The sequence below is a fragment of the Macadamia integrifolia genome, chromosome 4 (genome assembly GCF_013358625.1).
Source record: "Macadamia integrifolia cultivar HAES 741 chromosome 4, SCU_Mint_v3, whole genome shotgun sequence".
In the NCBI taxonomy this organism is placed as follows: Eukaryota; Viridiplantae; Streptophyta; class Magnoliopsida; order Proteales; family Proteaceae; genus Macadamia; species Macadamia integrifolia.
In genome coordinates, this window is record NC_056560.1 from 24,411,546 (window position 1) to 24,438,910 (window position 27,365).

Below are 27,365 nucleotides of genomic sequence, written 5' to 3' on the forward strand. Positions count from 1 at the left end.
AAAAAAAAAAAGAAGAAGAAGAAGAAGAAAAGAGAGAGAGAGAGACACAGCACCACCACATAAACATCCCACATAAAAGGGATCATTGCCCTCCAAACAGATCTATTTGAGGTCATACTAGGGTTAAGAGACTCAAGACCTAAACTTTGCATGTCTTTCCTTACTACCACTCCTATAGTCATTTTAGGCCTGACCCTAGTTCTTTTAGCTCTTTCCATCTGGATATGATCACTTTTCCTTACTATCCACGGGCCTCCGTTGAACATGGCTTAACCACCATAGACAGCCTGTACAGAGCTTATCCTAGATCGACGCAACTCCCAGATCAGCTCTAATACAATCATTCCTTATCTTGTCTCTCTTAGCTTTGTTGCACATCCATCTCAACATCCTCATCTCTGCTACACCCAGCTTATCTATATTACTCTTCTTGACTGCCCAACATTCCGCCCTATATATCATAGTCAATCTTATGGCCGTCCTGTAGAATTTTCCTTTAAGCTTTATAGGAATGCATCGGTCACACAACACACCAAAGGCATCTTTGCACTTCATCCATCCTACTTTAAATCTCCTAGAAACATCATCTTCGATATCACCCTTCTTGTTTATGGCTGACTCTAGATATCTAAAACAATCATTGTGGTATCTCTCGCTCCTCAAGTTTTTCACCACTTTGTTATCCAGCCCAATTTGACTAAAGGGACACACCATATACTTCGTCTTCATTCTACTTATCTTAAAACCTATTGATTCCAAGGTTGATCTCCATAACTCTAGCTAATCATTAATCTCATCATTGTCCCATCGACCAAAATAATATCAGCAGCAAATAGCAGGCATCACGAGACCTCATATTAGATGTGTTTTGTTAAATCATTCATAAACCATAATAAAAGCAAATAGATTAGGGCTTAAAGCGGATCCTTTATGGAACCCAATTGTAATTGAGAATTCACTACTTTGACCTCCCATAATTCTGACACTACTCACCACACTCTCATACATGCCTTTAATTATACCCACATATTTACTTGAGACCCTTCTCTCCTCTAGTACATACCAGATTAATTCTGTAGGGACTTTGTCATAGGATTTTTCTAATTCAATATCAATAAAGATAATATGGAGGTCCTTCTAGTTCTAACTCTGTCCTTACCATAAAATCCTATCTTCTTTTTTTTTTCTTGAATTCTTACTCCAATTAGGAATTGTTGGAAACTTTAAATCTAACCAATGAATTTTTATTCTGCTCCTATGCTGATAAATTGATTTCTGTTGTGAACCTGCTCACGATTTCAAAATTCAAATTTGAAATCAATTTCCTATTTTCCTATTATAAGTCTGATTTCAATTTTATCAATTTTCAAATTCTGTTTTCTAAGTCTGATCTCAGATTTCTATCCTTAGGCTTGTTATTTGGTACTAAAATCAATCTCTAATCTGGTTTCTCTGAACCTTCTATCAGTTCTCAAATTTGAGAATTCTATCTTCAAATCCTAAGAATCTGGCCATTGGATCAAGCCTGATTTTTGATATTATATTCTCTCATCCAATTAGAGCATTGACAAGAATTTTAGGTGAATCTGATCCCTTGATTCTCTGTTATTAAAATTCTCTGCAAATCTGGTTTTATTACATACGAGCAATCTTGTTGCAAACTGATCTCCCACTGAATCTCACTCGTTTGAGATTATTAAGGTGTATGGACAAAGGAGTTGGGACAACAGGTGACTACACCAACAATGTAGGAAAACGAAACAAGGTCACCAGATGCTGTGATGGTGCCACATATTAGTGGTGTGAGGCCTGCCTTAATGAGATCTTTGATGGTGTTGAGGACCCCTCTCTCTCTCTCTCTCTATTTATCGGTTGGTCTCTGTGTGCTCGGTTCTTCAATACTAGTCAAACAATTAGGCATTTATGTTGCTCATAGCCAAGCAATTAGGTATTTATATTGCTCCTAGCCAAGCAATATCAGTCTTCTCCATTGCTAATAGTCTTATTTTTCCCTTCACGTAAAATGGATTTGAAAGGTACTTTTTTTTTTTTTCAGAAAGTAACAAGGTTTCTTCAGTGGTTGTCAAGTTACCTCATCAACTATATATCTGCAACATAGAGGTCTGATTTGGTCATGTTCTTTAGCACAGGTTCTTGGGCCTAAGTTTATTATTCTTGGAGGTATGTTATTTGGCTTGTACCCATAAGCTTGGCTTTGGCACTGATACCTTCCTTGTTTGGCTTCTTTGTTGTGTACTCCTTGTATGCTTTTCCCTTAATGCCTAGAAACTATTATAGTATCAATCAAACAATCACATACACAAACACATACATCTATGGCATCATCCCTTCTCCATCCATTCTTGTTTCAGTCATTTACTCTTTACCATATAATTTATCTCATATACCTTTCTTAATTGGAACTGCAGCCACAGAAAAGATCCCATCACTTGTTTGTATTTTCCATTGCCATCTTTTCCATCCATAATCCAATTGTATAATATAAGAACTGCAGAGAGCTGCTTCTTACCTGTCAAGTGTCTATGTTGATCCTTAGGGCTTTTACACTTCACAGAATTCAGTAAAGGTTATATTTTTCAATTTCAACTGTGTGGCTCCATCTGTATGTGTCTGTTTGCAGTAAAGAACAAGAGGTTGTAATTTATTTACGACTGTCTCTCAGTGCTTTGGGGAATTTTGATAAAAATAAATCAAATGATATTTGAAGAAATGAAGTTTGCAATACTTGTTAATGTTTATTGGGCTCTCTCTTTAGGCAGCTGCAAAGTAAGTGCTCTATGTGGGTGTGAAGTGAAAGAGAAGAAAGTGTTCCTTAGTATTGAAGCTACCAGTTTCTGGGAGAACTGGGAGCTATACAGCACAGTTTGATCTGGGAGACCTGACATATTTCCTCTATGTATAGTTCCCCATCTGAATTTTGTACAGATGATTTCTCTGGTTCACCCTTTTCTGTTGTAATTTGCAGCTCTTCTTTCTAATCATACTTCAATGAAAGCTTCTTGAATGTTGCCTAACAGGAACGGGAAGAACAGAAAGTGGGAGAACTGGCAGCTATCCAGCACAATTTGATCTGAGAGACCTAACATCTTCCCACTTTTTTATATTTCCCCTTTTGAATTTTGCACAGATGATTTCTCTGGTTCACCCTTTTGTGTATTAGAATTTGCAACTCTTCTTTCTAATCATACTTCAATGAAAGTTTAATTGATTGTTGCTTATCAGGAATGGGAGACATTATCTCATACCCCATGGTTGAGGTATGCTACATCAACTAGGTTGAAGAAAAAAGGGTAATAGTCTAATGGATAGTTTCTTCATGCATTTTGCATCCAATTCATGGTTCAAAATCTCGCCAAGATCTCGGTATTTTTTTTTGGCCGAGTCGAGATGTCCTACAAAATACAAAAAGGACATCATCTCGGTCGATATTTCGGTATCTCGGCTGAAATTTTGGCATCGTTTCAGCGAGATACCAAAATGATACCAGCCAAGGCCTATAAATACAACATCTCGTTTGGAGGAGTCAAAATTTCAACTCCAACTCGTCTGTCTTGGTGAAATTTCGGCTCCTCCTTACATTTGAACACAAAATCACTTTATTGCCACTAATTAGTCACATAATCACATCTATTGCCTTGAAGATCACTCCAAGTTGAAGATCTACACATTTCAAGCTTTGGAAAGGTCAATCACTTTCCCCAAAACCATTTTTTTTGAAATAGTAACATAAATACATGTTGGATAGGGCTAGATTTTTTATATGTTAGACATTAGAGGCCGATCTATGACCTCAAGGAGTCGAAATTTTTTTTTTTTCATAAATATATTTTTTTTATTTTTCTGGTTTAAAAATGTATTTTTCATCAACATAAATTGTATCTTTTTATGATTAATATAGCTTTGGTAGAACTCAATTATATATATTACTCACCATGGCTGATCTACGACTCTATCAAAGCGAATTTTTTTTTTAGCCGGGAAATATTTATTTTAATTTTGAAAAATAGATTAATAATTAAAAAATTTAAAATAAGGGAAAATATTCTGTTTTGATTTTAAAAATAAAGGAAAAATAAGAGATTAATATTAAAGTGTTTTACAGCATACATGATGCTTGTTATGTTATACCATGTTTGATTTTGTTGTATTATGTCATTAAAATACTTTCTAAAATTGATTAAAATAATTTTATGTAAGAAAAAAATATAAGCAGCTACCATATACTTGTAAGTTAATGACATTATTTTTTTTATGCATCAACATTAGGGTGATATAAAATGGCTAACAGAGTATGACGTGGCATGCATTTGTTGTACAGTCAGAGGAAAATGCACGTCGACTCCATCATACTGGGCGTGGAATCTAGCCAGGCCATCAATAGTTCTTTCCAGTAAACAGTCATTATGATTAGTGTTGTATAACTAATATGTTTGGGACTTGGGATATTGCCACTTGGGACTAAGATTTAAGAGTAAGATGCTTAGCGGATGACTTTAGTTGGGACTTGGGAGTTAAGGAGTTGGATGGTATATTACTCCAATACTCTAAATATTAGTTAAGTAATGTTGATGTATGTTTTGATCATGGCTTGGATGCATTATTTAGTTGTTTTACTATCATATTGTATCTTGTTCTAGCAATTAAGCAAGTGAAATCTCTAGAACAGTTCGACGGTTGCTGCCAAACATGGGTGCAACTCTAAAACACTGTCATGTTATAATATTTTTGTAAATTTAAGTTCTAAGCATGTTTATTAACTTTAAAACAATCTACCCACAAAGTTTCAAGTCATAATATGGTCGTTTGACCACCGAAACAATCAACCGAGTAAAAAAAAAATCGCTGAGATTTCACTGGTTTCAGAACCACCGAAACAAGACGAGATTTCGAACCTTGATCCAGTTCCGCTGTCTTTTTGTTATCATATGAATTTTTCTGCCACATTTTAGGACAACTCATTATTTAGTATTAGAAAATAGCAACTCGTGTTGGAAATGGGTAGGGTTACGGCTAACACAGGCTTGACCTTGGCAAATCTACCTCAAAACAATCACCAACTCATGAACAAGGTAGGGAAATATATATCTTTATATATATATATGGGGGGATATATATATATGTGTGTGGGGGAGGGGGAGGTACGACAAAAGATGATGAAGAGAAATTCAACCAAGTACTGTTACAAATAACTAAGGCCCTAAATAAAGATAAAAAAGAACAGTTTTCTTTTGCAACAAAACCCAAGAGAAAACCTTACCAAACCCACACCATTAGGACAGGAGGGAAGATTGATTACCATTTTAACCACTCCATTTTATCCATATTAAAACCACAAGTTAAATATCCTATTGCTTTCTCCCATTCCTTATTTTTCACCATAATTTCTCATATTTTCTATCTTCTACATCCATCATCTTGCTTTATAACATGATGAGGATCATAATCACAGGACCGATATCAAGGTTTTAGTTGAAGGACTTGTTCCTTCAATTGTACAGTGCTATCAGTGGAACTGATGTGGATCCATGTAGGGTACACTTCAGCGCTCAAGTTGTCCCATTTCATCATATAAAAAAGATATAAATGTTATTGAAGACAACATAGTAAGTGCTTTTATTCTACGTGGGAGAATATGTTTTTCCAATTTGCGACTGTCGCTGCTCATCAAGCATTATATGCTGATGTTTCTTCTTTTCTATTTTTATGAAATGAGGGTGTCAGGAGGATCGATTGCGTCATTCTGCTCTTTTTATGTAGCTCATAAGTATGCTATTTCTATGTTGTTGCAAGGCTCCAAGACTTGCCTCTTGTTAGCTGAAAATGAAATAGCTCCCTCTAATGTCTTGCGAAAGTTAAATATGATCAAAGGTGATTCCAAAATGATTCCTTATCCAAAATTTACACTGATCATCAGCATCTGCAAATTAGTTGCAACGATCTGTGTGGTGGAATGACTAATACGGCTCAGTTTAATAAAAATGCTTTAGAAGGATAGAAAAAGTTGAAGTCTTTTCTTGATAACTGCTCTTTCTGTTAACAATATCATAATAAGTTCTAAATCATGAAAAAAGTCAGGCCACTTCCTAACCTTTCAATAGTATGGAGCCAGAAATTGGCGCCAGTGTACTATTCCTTGTCACTTAGTGTCTGGGATATTGTGAATCACTTGTGCATGCAAGCTGCTAAAAATTTTGGGAGATTTTTTATAGAGAATGATGGTTAATACTGAGTTGTTTGGGTCAACCAGTGTCCTCTTACAACTTAGGATTCAATTTGTGTCATTTAAATCCAATCATATCACAAAAGATTCAAGGCTAGTACAGATTCATTTCTAGGTTCGAATCTCACGATTGATTATTCAACTGTAGTAAAAAAAAAATATTAAGGCTTTACGATTCATAGAATTCTAATGTTATAAAATGAAAGATTGAGGAGGGGATAAGGGGAGTTTTGACATTTTTTATTTTAGACAACCAGTAATCAGACAATGGAATCTATTCATTCTGGAGGCCCAATTAAGTTATTCTTGTTGGTTTTATCTCCTTGACTGAAAGTTGGAGAAGAAGGAAGCTAGTCTGGGTCTAAGCAAAAGAGCTTGCAAGTGTAGCCTTGTGGAGTTGTGATGAGGTTTTTAGTGTTTCTATTTACATGTGTTAATATAAGTCTTCTTCTTCTTGTTTTATTTGAAGCTATCATCCTACCTCAAATTACGCATTTCCCTTCCTTTCTGTCAGTCCAACCTAAAGCAAGGCATTAGTCCCTTCTTTAACATTCTAATTTGAAAGTATAGTGCTTGCTCCTTCATTCCTTCTTCTGCATCTATTTTTTAAACTAGAGACTACCAAGGAAAGCTATTACCTACGGCTATAACTCGGAAGCATTGCAGAATGCCATATCTGAGTAAACAGGACAATTCGAGGTGCAATCATTGTGAAAAGGGACCTTTTAGTGATACTTTAAAGAAAGCATCAGTTACTTAAGACAAGACAGAATTTTCTCATCAAGGTTTATTCGGAAAACATTGGAGGAATAATCCCAAGTAAACTTCAGATGTATCATGAGGTAATAATGGAGCAAAGGAAGAAAGACACGTCTTCTTATTAAGGTTTATCCAGCACACTACTTGCAAAAAGAACTCTTCCTCTTGCCACCAGCAGTAATACTCCTCTCAAGGTTGCGGTTGAGCAAATACTATTGGGTTTAAAGATAATGGAAGGATCAGATAGTGGGAAGGTAGTGGATGAAAACCCAGACCACATGAAAGTTGGTAAAAGGACAAACAGTTGACATTAACAGTAGCAAGAACTAAAGATCATGGAATTTGAGTTGGCATAACTTAAAGATTCCAGAAATCAGACAATTATCTAGTTCAAGAGAGTATCACGCTGTCCAGAGATGAACATGATGACTGATGTAGACCTACCTCTTCATCAAACCACTATTACATAATCATGGAGTTCGCTTTTGACTATCTGTGTGCCATATATTCCCCAACTTGAGGCCTTGCTTACAAGTTGAACTCCTTTGCTAAATCTATTCCTCTGGGAAGAAGAAAGTCCCATTGATGATTACTCCACACCCATATTAAGAGGGATACTATTTGCGCCAAATGGCATTTCTGTCCCTATAGTTTCTGCATCAAGCTTCAAAATTGTGAAAGCCTATTAGTTTTTCGTAGATTTATTACCATGTAATTATTCTACACCATCAGTTCCATGTCAATCAAATAGACTATTGAGTGTGATTCTAGTTTAGATTCTATTATATATTTATATTACACCATTGGGTAATTTTTGGCAATTTTCAGTCTTATTATACCACTGGGTAATTTATCAAAATTTTCAGCCTAAACTTTTTCCCGTCTCAATCATTAACAGATAAATGAATTCAATGTAGCTGAAGCGATAAATGAATTCAATGTAGCTGAAGCAAAATGTATTATGGTTCAAATTGAATTATTTCAAAAATAAAAATATGGAATCTTGACAATGACTGATGGAGCAATCCGAAGAACTGTAGACCAACATCCTGAAAGTGAAAGGTATATCTGGAACTGGCAGTTCCACCCTACCACATTATGGTTTTCTTCAAATGGTTATCGTATAAACCAATTACCACCTGTGAGAATCAATCAAGTGGGCATACCCATCCCCGCATGTGTGTTCCATGTACAAAATGTCATTAGTACCATGACCTTGTCATTGGTACTATGACCTCCTTGAAAGGCACCTTCTAACTTTTCACATTTCCCCCACACCCTTTTTTTCCTCAGTTTATTAAGGATGGATTGCAAATATGAAATTTCCATTTCCAATAGATCAATAAAGCAATTATATATCACATTAAGATAACAATCCCAGTGCATACAAGTGAGAAACAATTTGTAATTTGCATAGATAGGAATAATAGTATATGGGAAAAAAGAAACATGGACGAGATGGAATTTGCAAAGTAGCTGAAAGAAACCTTTTAAAGAAGGCAACTGCTGACACAGTTACAGATGCATTTAGCTGAAGGGATCCATCCCAAAGTTTTTCAACGCCTGGAGGAGCTACTTTTCCAGCAAGTGACTTGCTTTTGCCATCCATGCTAAGAGAAACATTATGCCGATCATATCCATGGCCATGCCGAACTTGAGATTTGGCAGGATTATCAGCATTTCCAGGTGAGATTTTCTCCTTTGAAGTACGTTTCACATTCCCCAAATCTGATCCTACTGTTTTCATAACATTCTTAATGTTCTGATCTGCAGGGCTTTGATCTCTGTCCTTCAGATTAACTCCTAAACCCACATCAGAAACACTGCCAGATCTTTTTTCACTGTTAGGATTTTCACAAGATTGATCATTTTTTTTTCCTTCAATGCATATGGAAGTTTCCCATGACCTCATTCCAACATTTGTGACATTTTCAGTACCTGAAGTGTTTAAATATTGAGCACTATTCTTAACCTCAATGGAAGAAGCAATGCCACTAGTGCCATGACTAACTTCTTTACCATCGAATTTTAAAAAATGCATCAACTTTCCATTTTTAACCAAACTCTGCTCTGACATCTCCAAGGACCTCAAACTTTCATAAGACACACTGTTCAGTCCCATTGTTGGATTAGCTGCACTAAATTGATTGCCATGGCCAATGTTCATCTCATCCTTTAAAGGAGTACCATCCTGAGCTTGTCCAATACATGCATCAGCTGAATTCAAATAAAAGGGTAACTGGTGTGCTTCAGTTTGGCTGGCTGTGATATGTACTAGGTGTTCCCGATCAGGTATTGTAAGAATTTCCTCACCTTCTGACTTAAGTGAAGGTGGGGGTCCTTTACGATGAAAAAACTGAGGAAGCATACTTGAATTATTCATTTTTTCAACTGCAAATTGTGGTAAGTTCATAACATTGTTCTGCCAAGTTGTTGAAAAATTAGTCAGATGATGATGTCGGTGGTTCCCAAATTGAGTGTTTTCAGTGTTTGGTTCTCCAGACTCTGCAGTTTGACTTGAAAACGTTCCAAAACTGTTCCGTTGCATATTTATCACTGAAAGTGCACTATTCCCATGCTGTGGGTATGACTCTCTAGGGAAGGGATTTTCTAGAACTGACTCAAAAGTGCCATCAGAAAAGTTATTTCCCTGTTGACTCAAAGTTGTTGCTTTCCTTTTCCTTGATGATTCAGTCAGGAAACCCTTATCAGGAACACCAAAGGGAGGTGGGACTATCATGTTCTCCAAAGGGCTAGACTGAGGCCGAGGAGGACCCATCATCTGACCAGGGAAAGCCATGTTTTGTTTCTTATGCCACATTAGTTTGGTCTACTAGTATCCAACAGAACTTAGTATAGAAAACCAAGGTGCACCAAGATCTGTAGCCAAAACAATATAACCAACAAAAAAAGAGTATAAAGAAATGCTGCCATTACTATAAGTCCATGTGTAAGGCATGACTAAACTAAAAACTGAAAAAAAAAAAAAGGGTGTTCCCAATTATCAAGAGAAGGAACAATATATCGTTACAATGCACAGTTGTTGCTACATTTAATTGACAAGAATAACTGTCCTTCAAAGTTCATTATTTATTTGGAATGGCAACTAAGTAGCCAAATTTAGTCGTATAAGTGGAATGCAATTGTAAAACAAGTTAATTAGAGTAGGTGTGGTCAAAGTAAAGATGTCCTAAGTAACTCAGTTCCACGCTAATATGGAACCAGAACCTGCTGAAAATTTTATAAGATGGCAAGAAGGCTTAAGAAATTGGAGTTCAGGTGACACAAAGATATTCTAATGTGTGGGAATCTTCTGAATCAAGAAGTCCTCATCATGGTTCTAAAAATAGGATCAGATCAGACAGTATTGGACGGATCGGAACGATATGACCGATCCCCGATCTTGATACAATGGTACGTCCATGGTTCAAGAAGTTGGTCGAAACCTGCGAAATTAAGAACCCGGTCATATCCCCAAGGGTCGAAACAATATGTCCTATGACTTGTAAAAGTCATAGGTTTCGACCATGTTTCGACATATTTTGACGAAATTTTCACCGAAACATGGGAAATTTCGACCAAACCAACTGGTTCGACTTGAACCAGGTCCTATATAAGTTAGTTTGAAAAGAAACCCAAGCCTTCGTTAGCAGAATTCGACCCTCTCTTCTTAGTTTTTTCTCCTAGGAGTGCGAAACTTGGGGAAACAGTGGAGCTTTCCATTTTTTTCCTAACAAAATTGAATCTAATGGTGGTTCTTGCTTCATTTACATAAGAAAGACAGCTTGGACCAAAAAGGTAAGTCCTAACTTCCCCAAAAATCATTTTTTTTTATAGAATATACTTATAAATAGAGTAGAATTATGTAAATTTTTTATATGTTACTTAAGAGGACCCGATCTACACATTCACGGTAGCCGAATTTTTTTTTGCATGTTAATGCTTTTTTCTGTTTTTGAAAATGCATTTACCTATAATATATTTCAGTCAACAACTCAGTGTAATGATTACCGAACCTTTGGTTCACCACACAAGTATGACTATGTGTTTTTTTTTTTTTTTAATGAAACTATTGATGTGAATGTTTTAGAAATGTCTAAAATAGAATGTACACAAAAAATCAGGAAAAAAAAACACTGTTTGGGGGTCGAAACCTAAGTTTCCACCAAACCAGGAAAAATACCCTGGTTTCCTCGAAATTTCCCAAGTTTCGACCAAAATTTCGGTCTCCCCAAGGGTCAAAACCCGACACCTTGAACCTTGGATGCATCCAAGGGTAAAAATGTAATAAAATATTAATTTTTATTATAAATAGGGGTAAATTTGTCCAATATAGTCCAATCTGGATCAGTATCAGAATGGTATCTGCCTTGACCGATCCTGAGTTTAACCTTGGTTCTCATGGATGCAGCATAGAAAGGCATATAATGGTCTCTAGTTCAACACTCAAAACAACGTATTAGAGATCAGGTTGGAGCATAGTTGTCAAGGCAGGCGACTCTTATCCGTCCACGTGGCTTGGTTCCCTTGGTCTAGGCCCCCTCCAATGCCTTAGGTTGCCTAGACGACGTGATGACTATGGGTTGGAGAAGGTTATGAATTCTTTTGGGGAACACAAATGATGCCACATTGTCCCTTTCAAAGACAGAAACAGTATGCAAGTGGCTGACCTCACAAATTAGTAAAAAGAAAGTATGAGGGGCATCCTTCTTATATTTAAAAAAAATCTCTTTTTCATAATTATGATTGGGCTACATCAAGGATCGGCCTTAAGCACCTATTTGTCTGCGCTTATCTTGGATGAGTTAACCAAGAGCATTCTAGCCGAGGTCCCCCTGATGTATGCTCTTCACCGATGACATTGTTTTAGTGGATGAGACTAAAGTAGGGATTAACGCTAAGTCGGAGCTATGGAGATCAACTTGGAAACAAGAGGTTTTAAGATTAGTAAATTGAAGACGGAGTATATAAAGTGTAATTTTAACCATTCTAAGATGGATATTGAAATGGTGACAACTGAGAGAGATGAGAGATCCCACATAGAATATGATATTTCATAGAGAATTAAAGTGGGATGGATGAAGGGGAGAGGTGTATCCAGAGTGTTATGTGACTAGCATATATCTTTAAAGCTTAAAGGAAAATTCTATAAGACTGTTTTGCGTCCAGCTATGATGTATGGGGCAGGATGTTGGGCAGTTAAGAACTGTCATATAGAGAAGCTATATGTATCAGAGATGAGGATGTTAAGATGGATGTGCGACCAAACTAGGAAGGATAAAGTAAAGAATGATCATCTTACTGTTGTTATGGGAGTTCTCCAAATCAACGACAAGCTCCTTGAAAGTCATTTGAGGTGGTATGACCATGTTCAAAGGGGACATGAGGACACCCCAGTAAGGAGGAGTGACTTGTTGAAGAGCTAAAAAAACTAGGGGCAGGCCTAAAATGACCATAGGTGAAGTGGTGAGGAATGACATGCATAGTCTCAGTCTCATCCCAAGTATGACCTTGGATAGAGCCTATTGGAGGACAAGCATCTATGTAGCCGACCCCATTTAGCCGAGATTCTCCTAACTTGGTGGACTGTGCCTCTTTCTTCTTACTCTCATCTTTTCATCTCTTCCTTCCCTTTTTTTTTTTTTTCTTTCTTGGTTGGATGGATCCATGTAGTTGACTCCATTGAGTTGGGATAAAGCTAAGTTTGTTGTTCTTGTCTTTTTCATAATCTTTATCCTCAAATCTTTACCCTTAATTTTTATAGCAGAACTCTATTTATTAGCTTAACATTGCATCACAAAAGTTCTTAATGGCTCGATGAACTATAATTCTTGCATCATGGAAATATATCTTTAACTCCTTATCACTGACACATGGTTAGGAAGTTGTTCAATTGCATTGGTATGAATTCATGCCAGTTCTCTCTTAAAAGTACATCTATTTTACTCTGGAAATCTATAGCTAGGAAAACTTTTCAAGGGGGTGGGGTGGGGTGGGGTGGGGTGGGGTGGGGAGGCCTTCAACGAGGGAACAATTCAATGAGGTGCATTTGTATTTTCATAAACTGAAAGATGATATATTTGACCATATGGAGTTTCTGACATCTAACACATAGCACAGGGACAATATCATACTTCTCCTTTCCATACTATCTGACTAAAGGAGCTAGATTTGCTATCTAAAGATTTGGCGAACACTGACACTTAAATTCATGGGCAGAGTGCAACACCATGAAGCAGTGCCAAATAATTGCCCTACACCGTGCTCTTTCATGGTTATGATAACCTATTAAGATTTAAAGGAAGTGGTTTATAGTTAGAACAAAAGAGCAATTCAGCAGTTATTACTTTGTAACCTAGGACAGGTTTTAGCCTGGCCTGTAGCATGCGAGATGCGACCCCAGACCACTCACTATCGTGAATTATATGTCGGAAATATCATGTCTTACATCCCTGGAGTCTCAAAGTCTCAAGATACACTTCTGTTGTTCCCATTGTTCTTATTTTCTCAAGGTGATTTGAAAATTAAACACTGTCCATGAATCCAAAGTTAATATGAAACAGATCTCTTAAATACATATCCTAATTCTGGATCTTCGTTTCTTTGTTGGGGGAGAGCGAATGGGGAAGGTTTGGAAGAACTTGTTATCCTTCAAGTAATTGCTGGTTTATTAGAAAAGCATCTCACAAGGTTCAGCGAGTCTAGTATTCTTTGTCAAGGAGCACCAGTTAGTGAACAACAATAGTAGGCCATCAGCTAATACAATAGTGGATCATATGGTTCCCCAGAGTGAGAGTTAATCCACAATTTTTCTTAGTCCGCTGTCAAAACAATTGTTAAAGTATGTACAATATGTAATGTGGGGGTACATTATTTGTGTATACATAACCACGATAGGGGGGGTGTCCATCTCGCGGTATGTCTTAGTTGGAAAACTGAGTAGCTTTAATAGTAAGTTGTTTTTGCTTTAGTCTTTAGTCTTCTATTTCTTCTCTAACTCTATCATAGACTTCTGGTCAGATTCTAATTGGTTGGGTATTATCTATAAAGGCAAAGTAGGGGGGAGAGATATATCAATGGACTGTTATCTCTAACCAGAAATAGTTCTCCCTCTCTCTTCATTCTTCTTCTTGCTCTCCTTTTTCTTCTTGGTGTTAGTACTGGTTATCCTGTTTTGATATTGTCACGTGGTATCATAGCACTGTTGGTAAGTACTAGCATCGTCTCCAAAAATATTTGGATAGACTCTACGTAATTTTCTCTCTTCAGGTGTGCAGCCACCCTTGCTGCACTATCTGCTATAGAAACCAAGTTTTTATACCAATGAGAAACTAGGTATTGTTTCAGTCGTAACGTTTAGTAACTGTTGCTGGTTCTTCATGAGGGATTTCATCTACCAGAATCAATTTCTTTCCATATAAGGGCTGTCGCCCCCTGTTTTCTGTGGTTCTTCATCGTGGGGTTGCAGTAACAGTCACTGGTATACTGCATCGAGGCAGCAACCAGCATCTTTCCCAAACCTTTCAGGGATTTATTTATACTATCGACTAGCACCTTCGACTCTGATCAGAGTTCCAGATTATCTACAATCAGAATTCTCCACCAACAAGAGCAATACTCCGTTTTTCAGGGGTTTTTTTTTCCCTTCAAGCTCGATATCTTTTCTCACCTCTGATCTGACCAGCAGATCTTATCAACTTTTCAGGGGATTATTACCCCTCTCGAGTAGGAGGCTCGATTCCAATTTGGGGCCCATCTGACCCCCAAATCTTGTGCTATCTAAAATCACCCATCTCTGGGTTTACTAACTTCAGATTTGAAGTGTTGCGCTGCAGTCTATCTGATATCTCTATAGATCAGTGTTATCCTCTGGGATTTGTATTCACTACTACTGTTCTTCCTATACCCAGGCTTGGAGATCCATCTGAAGATTGAATTGCAATTTTTGAAGAATTGTTCGTGCTACTAGCAGAATTTTTATCTCTTTGTTGATTCACATAGTACACGATGGTTGATCCCAAATCTACTTTGGACAATGTTAACGTCCATATCACTACTATCAAATTCACTGTTTCCAATTATTTGTTATGGGCTTACATAGTAAGGTCTACATTGCAAAGTTTATAGCCGGCTTAAATCTTGATCAGTCTGTTAAGAGTAAGTTGCTTGCTGAGGAAAAGGTGCCTTCACTTAATGAGTCCTTTGCACGCCTTCAGCATATAGTTACTCCAAGGGCTAATACCTCACCCTCTCCAAAAGACAGTTATGGTTTTTTTGTTGGCCATGGCCAAGATCCTAGTTTCTTTGAGAGAAGGCATGGCTCAGGGGGAGGCCGTGGTGACAAAAGTACAAGTGGACAACAAAGTGATCAACCATCCAGAAAATGTATTTTTTGTGCCAAGCCCAATCATACAACTGATACATGTTGGAATAAACATGGTCAACCAGAGTGGGCTCCATAGCTAAGCTAATATTGCAATGCCAACTGCTAATATTGTGAAGGTGTCTTCTGGCGACATTGATATTGCATCTTCTTCTAGAGCCCTTCTCAGGTTTTGTGTCTCGAGATGACTACCAACCAACTCTTTAAACTTCTCTAGAATCTTCAAACATCCATCAATGCTTCTTCATCCACAGTCACTCTGGCCCACATAGGTACAACAACCTTCCTTAGATCCACATCTTCTACTTTGTGGATCATTGATTCTGGTGCCTCTATTCATATGACTAGTAAGTTAAAATTATTTCTTCGTTGTCGATTGTTCCTAACTCATCTGTAATTCTTCCTAATGGATCCTCTACCCATGTGACTAGTTATGGACTCAAGGATTAAAGTATGGTATCGGTCGCCGTATCGGTCGGCCAAAATTAAGATACATATAGGAGGGTATCGTATCGTATCGGAGATACGCTAAGATACACTAAAAGATACGTGGATAGGAAACACTTTTTATACACTTTTGCATTAAAAAATAATTAAAAAAACTATATATAACATGTATTATACATAAACAGTAAATTGAGAGTATCGCACTAAGAATCCGAGGTTTATAGTTGTCCCATGAATGTAAAATCCTTGCTCCCAACCTTGATTTCCACTTTAGTTAGAGAAAAATGGTTGACAGAAACTTTGGAACAAAACCACCTCAAAAAATTGTGTTTTTCTAAAAAATTACCCATGTTGGCAATTTTATGACCGTATCGGTAAGTATTAGACCGATACGTACCGATACATACCGATACATACCGATATATACCAAAACGTACATTTCACTTCGATTTTGAATTTTCCATAGAGTATCGGTGTGTATCGGTATGTATCGTAAGATACGTATCGATATAAAGGGTTTTAAAAATTCCATGTATCGTATCGGTCAGGGCCGATATGTATACGGTATGATATGGACCGATACTTTAAACCCTAGTCATGGTACAATTTCCCCCACTACATCCATGGCCCTGTCATTTGCTCTTCATGTACTAGAATTACCGTTGAGTCTGTTATTAGTTATTCAATTTACTAAATCTCTTAATTGTTTTGCCACTTTTTTTTTTCTTTTTGAGTGAATAAAAAATCCATTACCCAGAAGAAAAGGAGAGAGAATTTACAAGGTCCCTACGGGGAGAAAACAAAGCAAACAAAAGCCAAAACTAGGAAGAAAAACCCATTAGTTGGGAGGCCGGAAGGTTGTAGGATGGCGATGGGCAGAATCCAAAACGCAATAATGAGCTTGTTCCTTTGGGAATCCCTTGCAAAATGGTGGGGAAGCAAGTTAAGCTTGGAACTAACATCAAAATAGATGGAATTCTAAATCTTGTTATAGGAATAGGACTTGGAAGTCCATTTTCGAAAGGGGGGAGGATTCGTATCCTACAGGACCAGCCGCTACTGAGAACTCTCTTCCAAATAGTAGAATATAAAGGATAGCTGAGAAAAAGGTGATCAAAGTCTTCTATCCAATTCCAACAGAGGCAACAGGCTGGAGGATGAGGAAAGACTGCATTGGGAGGCAATTGGAAAGAACTCTCCATGCTATGAAACTGTGATGGGAAATATGATCTTTGAACCAAACAATCTTACGCCAAAGAGATATAGGGCTATGTGTCTGAACCAAATCCCAAACTGAAAAGAAGTTGAAGATGCCTGATGGAGAGGGAATCCAAGTAACTCTATCACCTCTACCACGGTGGCCCAGAGGAGGGGAGGTAAGGAGGGCCAAATGCCAATGGGGGGAGGAAGGGGGGCCAGGCACCGTTACAAATAATGGAGGCAATTGAGGAATCTTTGTCCAAACTGCAGGGGTAAACTGGTCTAGCTCCCACCACAAAAAGGAAAACTATCAAGGTATGCCAGTTGTTGAGCCAAAAGGAAGTATTAGTGCCATCATCAATAGAGGTATGTATTGCCCTAAGAGCAATAGGCCAAACTTTGAAGATCTTTTGCCACACTCAAGACGTAACCGAGGGAGGGGCAACAATCCACAAAGAGTCTCTCTAATAGAGGCATCCTTCGTATTATGTTTTTCAGGATCTTCAAACAAGGAGGACAATCAACGACAAGATTGAGTAGGCTGGATTGCACTGGCCCCTCTGCTGCTAGCTACTACAACTGGTGTCCTTTCTCCTCTCCAATGGCATTTCAATAGGGGCAACCATCTCTATTCAAGCTTTAGCATATAGTAACTATTTGTAAATCTATGTCTCGCCTTGAGTGTGAAGCTTGTGAACTCGGGAAGCATCATTGGTCATCTTTTTTTGCTCGTAGTTCATTTAGAAGTCAATCATTATTTTCTTTAGTTCATTCTAATATTTGGGGTCCTTATTAGAGGTGAAAGTTTGGCCCTGACAACCCAAACCCGCCCTGGCCCGAGCCCGAACAGGGTTTGGGCCAAGTTTTTTACCCTGAGGGCTGATTAGGGTTGAAAAACCCCAACCCTAGGTCAGGGTTGGGTTGGGTTGGGTTGGGTTAGGGTTGAGGCCTCAACCCGGCCCAACCCGACCCAACCTGGCCCAAAATTTAACCTTGCATCTTTATAATAGAAATTAGGGTTCCAATAGGTATTTTATTTTTCTATATTTTTTTAATATATGAGATATAAATGGAAAAAACATGTCAATCAAGGTTAATCCAATAGAAGCCAAGGTCAACCCAACCATGCCATCCTGACCCAATCTGACCCAACCCAGCCCTGATAGGGTCAATTAGGGCCGGGTTGGGTTGGTATGAACCCAACAAGGTTGGGCCTAAACATGAACTCAACAAGGTTGGGTCGGGCCTGGGTTGAATTTTGAGGACCTAGGGTTGGGGTAGGGTTTTAAGAAACCCGACCCAACCCTGCCCTGTTTCACCCCTAGTCCTTATCATGTCAAAAATAATTTTCATATTTTATCACCTTTGTGGATGATCAATCCTGTTTAATATGGGTGTATTTGCTAAAAGAACATTTAGAGCTCTTATCTATTTTTAAAGATTTTTATAATTTTAAATAATGACCCAATTTCATGCTCCCATTAAAGTCAAGGTTTAAAGAATCAGTATATAGCAGATTGTATCGATACCCACGAATACTGATACGATAAGATACAGATTGACACTTTAAACATTTCATATAGTAACACTTTTAAAGGTACCATTATGTGTATCGGTACTATACCCACCGATACTGATACAATACGATAAGGACCGATACTTTAAACCCTAATTAAAAGTATTTTGTTCCAATAATGCACTTGAGGACACTCAACGGGAAATTTTTGCCTTTTGTTCAGTTCATGGTATGATTCATCAAACGAGTTGTTCTTATACCCACCCCACAACAAAATGGGATTCTTGAATGGAAAAACAGACATTTATTGGAGATTGCTCAATCTCTCATGATCCATATGCATGTTCCTAAACGTTTTTTGTGTGACTTCATTCTCACCGATGTTATTGGATCAACTGGTGCCCTTTTTTCTATTCCAGCCCCTTCATCTAATTTGTTTCTAAAAACTTCCTTGTTTTCCCTGCAACCTCGGGCTTTTGGCTGTGTTTTCTCAGCTCATATTTCATAACCTCAAAAAGAAAATTTGTCTCCCAGGGTTTGAAAGTGTGTTTTCCTTAGTTATTTTAAAATTATAACAGGGTATAAATGTTATAACATCGTTAGTGCCGATGTTATATTTTTTTTTTAAATGCTCAACTTGCCTTGGTCCCTCAAGGTTTTACAGGTTTGAGCAACGGATAGCACAAGAGCAACAACGCCTAGTAATGAGAAGGGTGTGTTTTGGGCTATCTCTACTAGCAGCCTTGGCAATACTCCTTATTTTCTCCTCTTATGCCTATCTCTACTCTTGATGCAGATGGTAATTGTGCACCACCTATTCCAGTTCTTGTGCCCTTTGTTGATGTTATAAATTGCTTCATCTCCTGCACCACCACAAGTGTACCAGCAACGTAAGTAAACAGTGACGTTCACTACTACTTCACAGCCCACCACTCAATCTGCTCCTCCAATTGAAGCTCCTACTAACTTACCAGTGGCTCTTCGCAAAGGTATCCATTCTTGCATTAAAAAATCCATGTCTACTTATCCTATTGAAAAATTATTTCTATATCTCATCCATCTCCTTTACATAACCTTGCCTTGTCATTATATACCAACTCCATTTCAGAGAATCATCGCAAGCTTTATCTCATCCTGGGTGGAAAGTGGCTATGGAAACAGAAAAAAATGCCTCTATTTCTTGACATATATGGACCCTGGTAGATTTACCTCCATGTAAGGATTTTGTCCGGCATCGCTGAGTATACACAATTAAATACAATCCAGATGGTTCAATTAAATGGATTAAGGCCTAGTTGGTGAAGAATAATACTCAGACCTACAGTGTGGATTATTTTGAAACCTTCTCACAAGTTGTTTGTTTTATTACGGTTTGTGTGCTTATCATTGTGAATCTAGACTAGTCGCTTTATCAATTAGATATTAAGAAAGTGTTCTTATATGGTAATCTACACGATGAGGTATACATGGAGCAACCTCTAGGGTATGTTGCTTAGGGGAGAATTCTCACAGAGTATGTAAGCTACACAAGGCCATTAATGGTTTGCAATAGTCAATTAGAGCTTGATTCAACAAGTTCAGTTCGATTGTTATTCGGTGTGGTTTTCACAATGTTCATCTAATCACTCTATATTTGTTAGTCACCGAAGATCTAAAGTGGTCATAACATTATCATATCTACTGACAATGCATCACGGATTGCAGAGGTAAAATCTTATCTACATCAACATTTTCAAATGAAAGAGTTAAGTGCACTCAAGTATTTCCTTTGTATTAAAGTGCTACAAGGTAAAAAAGAGAATAGCCTATCAAAACGAAAAATATTTTTTAGAGCTCTTGTCTAAGACTGGTATGCTTGCCTCTAAACTAGTTGATACACCTATGGGTCCACATCAAAAGTTTATGACAAGTGATAGTGAAGACCTTGATGATTGGCACCGGTACAAGAGATCAATAGGGAAACTTATTTATCTAATTGTTACTAAACCTAACATATCATTTGCTATTGGTGTTATTAGTCAATTTCTACAATCACAAAAGAAAATTCACTAAGAGGCAGCTTGTCGTATCTTATCTAAATAGGGCTCCAAGGAAGGGGCTCATTTATCGTCCCCATCAGAATGTTGATTTGGTAAGATTTTCCAATGCTAATGGGGGTGGTGCTGATGGCGATAGGTCTACCACAAGTTATTACGCATTTATTGGTGGCAATATCATCAAATGGAGAAGTAAGAAGCAAACAATTGTGGCTAGATCCAATGTTGAGGCTGAGTATAGAGCTATGGCTCATATAGTCATACTATAGCTGAGCTGATGTTGTTGAAGTCACTGCTTCAAGAGTAGGGTTTTCCAGTTACTCAACCTATGAAGATGTTTTCGTGATGATCAAGTTGCTATTTACATTGCAGCAACTCAGGTTTCATGAAAGAACCAAACACATTGAAGTTAGCAGTCACTTTGTGTGGAATGTTGTTACGAGGAAATTGATTATTGCTCCGTTCGTTTCTTTTATTGATCAACTTGGTGATATGTTTACCAAACCTCTATTTGGTTCTGCTTTCAGAAAAGACTACTTCAAGTTGGGCGTGAGCGACTTATATGTTCCAGCTTAGGGGGGATTGGGGAAGTATAAGAGTATTAAAGTATGTGCCATATGTAACATGGGGGTATATTATTAGTGTGTGCATATATAACCACGATAGAGGGAGTGTCCCTACAATGGTATGTCCATAGTTGTCAGGCGACGACAAGGCGTCCAGGCGACTGTGGCCTTATTACAATGGCGTCTTATTGCAAGGCATAACAGTTATTTATGTCAAATATCATTTAAGTAAATGTCACTTACTTAAGATAGTATTCATAAATAAGCAAATACCCCTTATTTGAATCCAATAAAAATAATTTAAAAATCAAATTCTAAAATGATAAAAAATCAACCCCCTACCCCCAATCTGAGAACAAAAACTGGATTTTTTGTTGTGTGGGCAATTTTCAACTTTCAAATGCTAAGGATTTTCTCAATTTTTTAAATTTAATAAATCTTACCATGGTAAAACATTGCTAAAAACCAAAAGTCCGGAAAAATAATATTTTGTTTTGATATCCATAAAATTATTTTCATTTAGGCGATTTTAATAACAGTCACGCACTTTAAAATAAGTTTGACCGGAACATAACACTTTGTCATTAAAATTCAGATTGAAGTAACCTTAGACTTGTTGGAAAGCGGGTTTTGTGTTCTACCTAACACAAAATGCCTCATATAAAAATAAAACCATTTTACCAATCAAACTTATTATAGAACATGAACATTTCTCTAAATGTTATTTTTTAAGACTTAATGTGACTTAATATCTATTTTTGATGATTTGATGTGGCTTAATGTATATTTTTGACGACTCAATGTGGCTTAATGTTGATTTTTTATGATATAAGGTATATGTAGCATACTAAATAAGGTTAAAAAAGAGGGAAAATAAAAAAATAACACCTAGTCACCTTAGGCACCTTGTTCTCCTTAAGGCAGGCGACTTGTCGCCTAAGCACTTGGGCAGCCCTCCAACACCTTGGTACAGTGAGAACTGTGGGTATGCCTTAGTTGGAAGACTTAGTAAGTTGTTTTTGCTTTTAGTTAGAGACCTTAGTCTTCCATTTCTTCTCTAACTCTATTGTAGACTTCTGGTCAGATTCTAATTAGTTGGGTATTATATAACGACAAAATAAGGGGTTGAGATCTATGGATGGACTTTCTCTCTAACCAGAAATAGTCCTCCCTCTCTCTTCCTCCATCCTTCTTGTTTTCACTCTTCTCCTTGCTGTTAGTACTGTTATCCTGTTTTGATATTATCACAATACTGCTAGGACAGGAATCATGTATGCAATTTGGGTTGCAGGTTACTAGCCAGCTTTGGTTTGCCGGGTAGCTGAATATTTCTTTTGGCAGGAAATTTAAGTGACTCTGTGAATTTCACTTTCTTGTTTAAATATATTTTACCCTTATACAGGTACATTACTTTCTCATTATTAGACAATTCTACTGTTGCCACCTTTCCACAACAATGATTATGTCTTCTAAATTTCCACTATCTGCTGGGCCAGTAGGCAGGGAAAGATTCTTGGGCAGACAGGAAGCAGACTTGAAAGATTAACCAGTATGCAATCTGTCGGATGTTGAGGTATTTGAGAACTTAATAAGAACAGAAAGACACCAAAGGAAGATATAATCATATAATCATGAAATTTCTGCAGGTGATGATGTTTGGGTACTCTTCTTATCCTGCTTTTTAAGGGTATTGACACAGTAACATAGTGCATAATTGTGCTAACTCAAATCAGGTTAGGTAGTTGTCTTATACAGTAAGTTCAGTAGAAGTGCTTGAAACATTGCCATACTTGAAAGGACTGAACATTTACAGTAAGCTCATTAGAAATGGCAAGTTCTTCATCTTGTTTAACATCTTTTTAACTCCTTTGTGGTTATAGCGTTGGTGTTGCTTCAATCAGCTTTAAAGAGCTATCACATTGCAACCCTTTCAAGACAATAGTTTGTTATAAATTTTTAACGTACATGAGTTCCCTTCACGATCAAGGACAACCTTCTGTTCTGCCAACCATAACTGACCAATTATAATGACATGTTTGAAAGAAGAATATATGTGACATTTGGCACAATCAAAGTAGGAAGAAATTGAAATTTTCAATGAAAAGATCACAATTAGAATCATCAATTAACTCATCTGTCTTATCTCTACTAGTCTGCAAGACAAGATTCACATTCCACCCTTTACATATAAATAGGGAAGTCTTTCCATTGGGCAAACAAACTCTAGTAAAAAAAAAAAACTCCATGGCCAGGCTAGGCTCTGATACCAAGAATTGAAGCAGCTAGCCAACCTAGATTATAGATTAGGAATCAAAGAAATCAAAGATCAGATGAGCTGCTCCCTAGGCCTAGATTTAAACTAATCTGCCTAACCTAATTCCAACATGGTTCATGGTTGGATTAGGATATGTTGTGATATAATTAAGCAAAAAAAAGAGTCCCCTAGAGTTCATACCCTCCATACCTCTACAGAACGAGAAATTTTAGCTGATAATATGAAATTATTTTTAATAAGAGTCCCTCTTGGTTTTTTCTTGGTAAGCCTCTTGGTTCAATGTATTGCATGAACTTGTTGCATTCTTTGTTATTGTATGAAGGAATAAATTGTCATTCAACAAGGGGGGAAAAAAAAGGCAAATCCTTGATTCTCCTTTTTACTAAATAAATCTTCGCAAAGCATCTTCCTTCTTTCTTGAAAAAGTCTGGTTGGTACACCACAATTGGAATTGGAAGAGTTTGATATTGTTTGGTGGGCACAAGATCTGGCGACGAAGGAAATATGCATTCTGGGTTTCAAGGACATACTGATCTGATATGAAGAGGGGGGAAATATAAAATTATGGACAAACTATCATCAGATAAACACGAATCTAGCGATCCACTAAACACGGATATGAATACTATAGTAATTGTATATAAACTTCAATTCCTATAAAGTAAAAAATCTTGGCCCTAAATCCAGACAACATCAAGGAAGTGGGAAAAAAATAAAAATGGGTGAAAATGACTCCTCAGTTCAGATATCTTCAGGAACTGCAGATAACAAGAAGGCTCTCGTCTTAATCGAGTATATGAAAGCAGACTCAGAAGCAAGGCGGGTTTCATAGGGAGTACCATCAGAGGTTGCTTGAATTCCCTAAACTATATTCGACTATCTAAAACAATATGAAGCAAAACCTAGAGATAAGCGGAGGACCATTGGAGTTTTGGATGATGTACCTCAAAAGAACTTAATAGAAGTGTTGCAACAAGTAGAAACCCTAGTAATGCTTCAGCCTCGCGAGTTCAGATCCACTCCAACGATTAGCTTTGCTCAGCGAAGTCGATCTCAGATGATCACATAACAACGTAAACCCTGAATCTATCTCTAGATATACAGTTTCGATATGAAGGCGGAATCACTGTTGTTCTTATCGATGATGATTCTCAGAAGAACTTCGAAATCGTAACGCTTCATCGCTTTGAGAGAGTAGAGACTGACAGTGGATTTGATACTGTTCGGGATTCTGCCCTTTTTCACAATCCTTCTGTTCAAAGTCTATGTTCTATGGATTAATAAGGAAGGTAGCCCTCGTCTCGGACTCCCGTGTCAAGGATTCAAATATCCGGTCAGCAACTGATTCGAAAATTGGTCCGGCCACTCGATAATCAATATGATTGTAACGGCCTACCGGTTCGCCCAAATAAAATTGTAACTCAATTTTACCGCCAAAAAAACGTCTCCCTTCTTCCATTTTATGAAAAGGAATATACATCTCCATCATTACCAGCGAGAGAGACAGGTGTTTTACTGTTCATGGTTGGAGAAGTAATTCATTTTGAAAAAGAAAAAAAAAAATCATTTCGTTGGTAGGCCCGAGCCAAAATTGAGTGTTGGAAACAATGTCATAGACATCTAAAAAAAAACTTGGAACAATACTCCAAAGCCACTATGTGATATTTTTTTTTTTTCAAAAGAAGATGTTCTAGTTCCTCATAATCACTCAAAATTTCCATCACATTCCACCTATTGTCTTGAGCTTTCTTTAATCTATGTAAAAGCTCCTTGCGATCGTTTCAATAACCTTTTCTTTTTAATTTATAGGAAAATATCTTCCTTCTAATCTTGTTTGTTAAACTAAAATAATCTCTATTCAAGTTACTAGATGGTGGACCTTGGTGCATTTATTGTGATCAAAGTGATCATGGGTTAGACTCGTTAGAGTCTATAAATAGTCCATCCGTGAAGTAAAGGTAAAACTACATACGTTATGACTTATCAGCCACTAATGCACAACTTGTCACATTTCAATAAACATCAAGCTCTGAAACACACATTGTCACACTTGTTCCAAAAGGTTCATAAATAATATAAAGAAATAATAACGATTGATGAGCGACTTGTCACATTTCAATAAACTTCGATCATAAAAGATTGAGGAGAGAAGATTGGAGAAACTCAATATGCACACCAAGAGGTCCAGCAAGCCAAACCCTTTTCGACACGTCACATGACAAAGAAAGATGCTAACTTGTTTCTCTAGATACATGACACATAGGAAACATTGTATCTAAGGGGAGAAAATTACTTAACTTGTTTCTAACAACCACACCATCACCAAGGGACATTCCACGATAACCTTTTGAACCTAGGTGGAATACTAAGTAAGCGTCAAACATATCTTCCCTCACTTACCAAAATGTATATATCACACTATCATACTATCATACTATTATATAAAAGCATGTACTCATGCTTCGTGGCCAATATTTTTTTGGACTACTTTATCCGTTTTACTTATCTAAATATCTTATCTCTTTCATTATCACTTTTGTCAATTCTTTTTATTTTTTCAATATTATTGGTAATCTTTATATTTTTAATATTTAAATATTCTTTGAAAATTAATTTATTTATTCCTCTAATATTCCTTTCCTTATCTATCCCTCCCTCACTTTTTAACTTTCCCTTTCAACCTTTCCCTCCTCTCTCTCATGTTGCTCTCTTTAAAACGCTATAATTTAAGAATTTTTTTACCAAACAAATAAAATCTATATTTTTATCTAAAAAAATCTATATTCTTCTCTCTCTTACACACGCGATCTTTTCTTTTACCAAAAAAAAAAGATCTATGCCTTTCCTAAAAAAAACCTATCTTTAAAGAGTATTTTTGTTATCTAAAGAACCCTCCTCAACTTCTCTTTATATACTTAAAAAATATATGGTTAGAGTTTTTGGAAAGGTTGATTAAGTAAATCTATTTCTCTTTTATATTATAAAAAAAAAATATATCTTTTTCAATTTTCTTATAATCCACGATTCTCTACTTATCATGTTTCTTAATTAAAATAAAAGTTTAGAGGTGAATCTATCTAATAGGGTAAGATTGCACATGTTTCCTTCTATGAAAGCAAACTAATTTCACATGCACGATGTCCTATCATATATACATTTCTCTCTCACTCTCTACAGTTTCCTTCTCTCTCAAACTCTTTTTTTTTTCTCTATCACGTCCCTTTTCTCTATTTTCTTGCATGAGGCAGAAATCGATAGTGACGATCTGCAAGTCAATAGAAACTAATCTTGCACTCGCACCCGCACTCGCTTGGGAAATGGAGGATCAAATTGTCTCTTTGATCTTCCATCTTATCATGTTTTCATAAAACTGTTTGTCTATTTGAATAATCTCTCAAGGGCTATAAGATATTTCTCACGACTCAAGAATGGAGGTTTCACTCCAACATATGATATACACTAGAATTTGATCAAGATATATGTAGTTTTAGGGAGGTTGGCCAAGTGTAAGGAGCTCTGCAAGGAGATCGAGATGGCAAGATTCAAGTTAGATGAGCAGATGGAGTCTCTTTTCTTGGTGCTGAGAAGAAAAGTTGGTTCAGTGCTTAAGAATTTCAGTTTGGCTGTTTAGTTGATCAAACTTCTCTTTTCATATTGGTTTGTCTCAATAAGTAGAGTATCTCTTATAAGCTCCACCCTTCTGAGTCCTGAAACAAACAACTACCCATAGGGTACTTCAATTGACAAAGGCCTTGCTAATTTGGTGGATAGGATTATGAGTAAAATGACGCACATTGGAAGGTTCTCCCAATTAGTTCATATTCCATTGATTTCCATCTAAAGTTAATTTATTGGGTCTTGTCACTTGATAAATTGATATTTTTTTGTTGTGGTCTTATACATACTGTATATTATGTCATGTCTCCTATGAATTAAGGAGAT

The 27,365-nt window shown here is 36.9% G+C and overlaps 1 protein-coding gene across 1 annotated transcript in view; it reads right to left on the bottom strand.

The window, feature by feature from the left end:
* The window catches only part of LOC122076222, a 45,377-nt gene extending 20,692 nt beyond the window's left edge, over window positions 1–24,685 (bottom strand). The window contains exons 1-2 of the mRNA XM_042641549.1: window positions 24,368–24,685; window positions 8,488–9,880 (exon numbers count right to left, since the gene is read on the bottom strand). Coding sequence (XP_042497483.1) covers window positions 8,488–9,821 — 1,334 coding nt within the window. The 5' untranslated portion in view covers window positions 9,822–9,880; window positions 24,368–24,685. The remainder of the gene's footprint in view (window positions 1–8,487; window positions 9,881–24,367) is intronic.
* Between the last annotated feature and the right edge of the window lie 2,680 nt (window positions 24,686–27,365).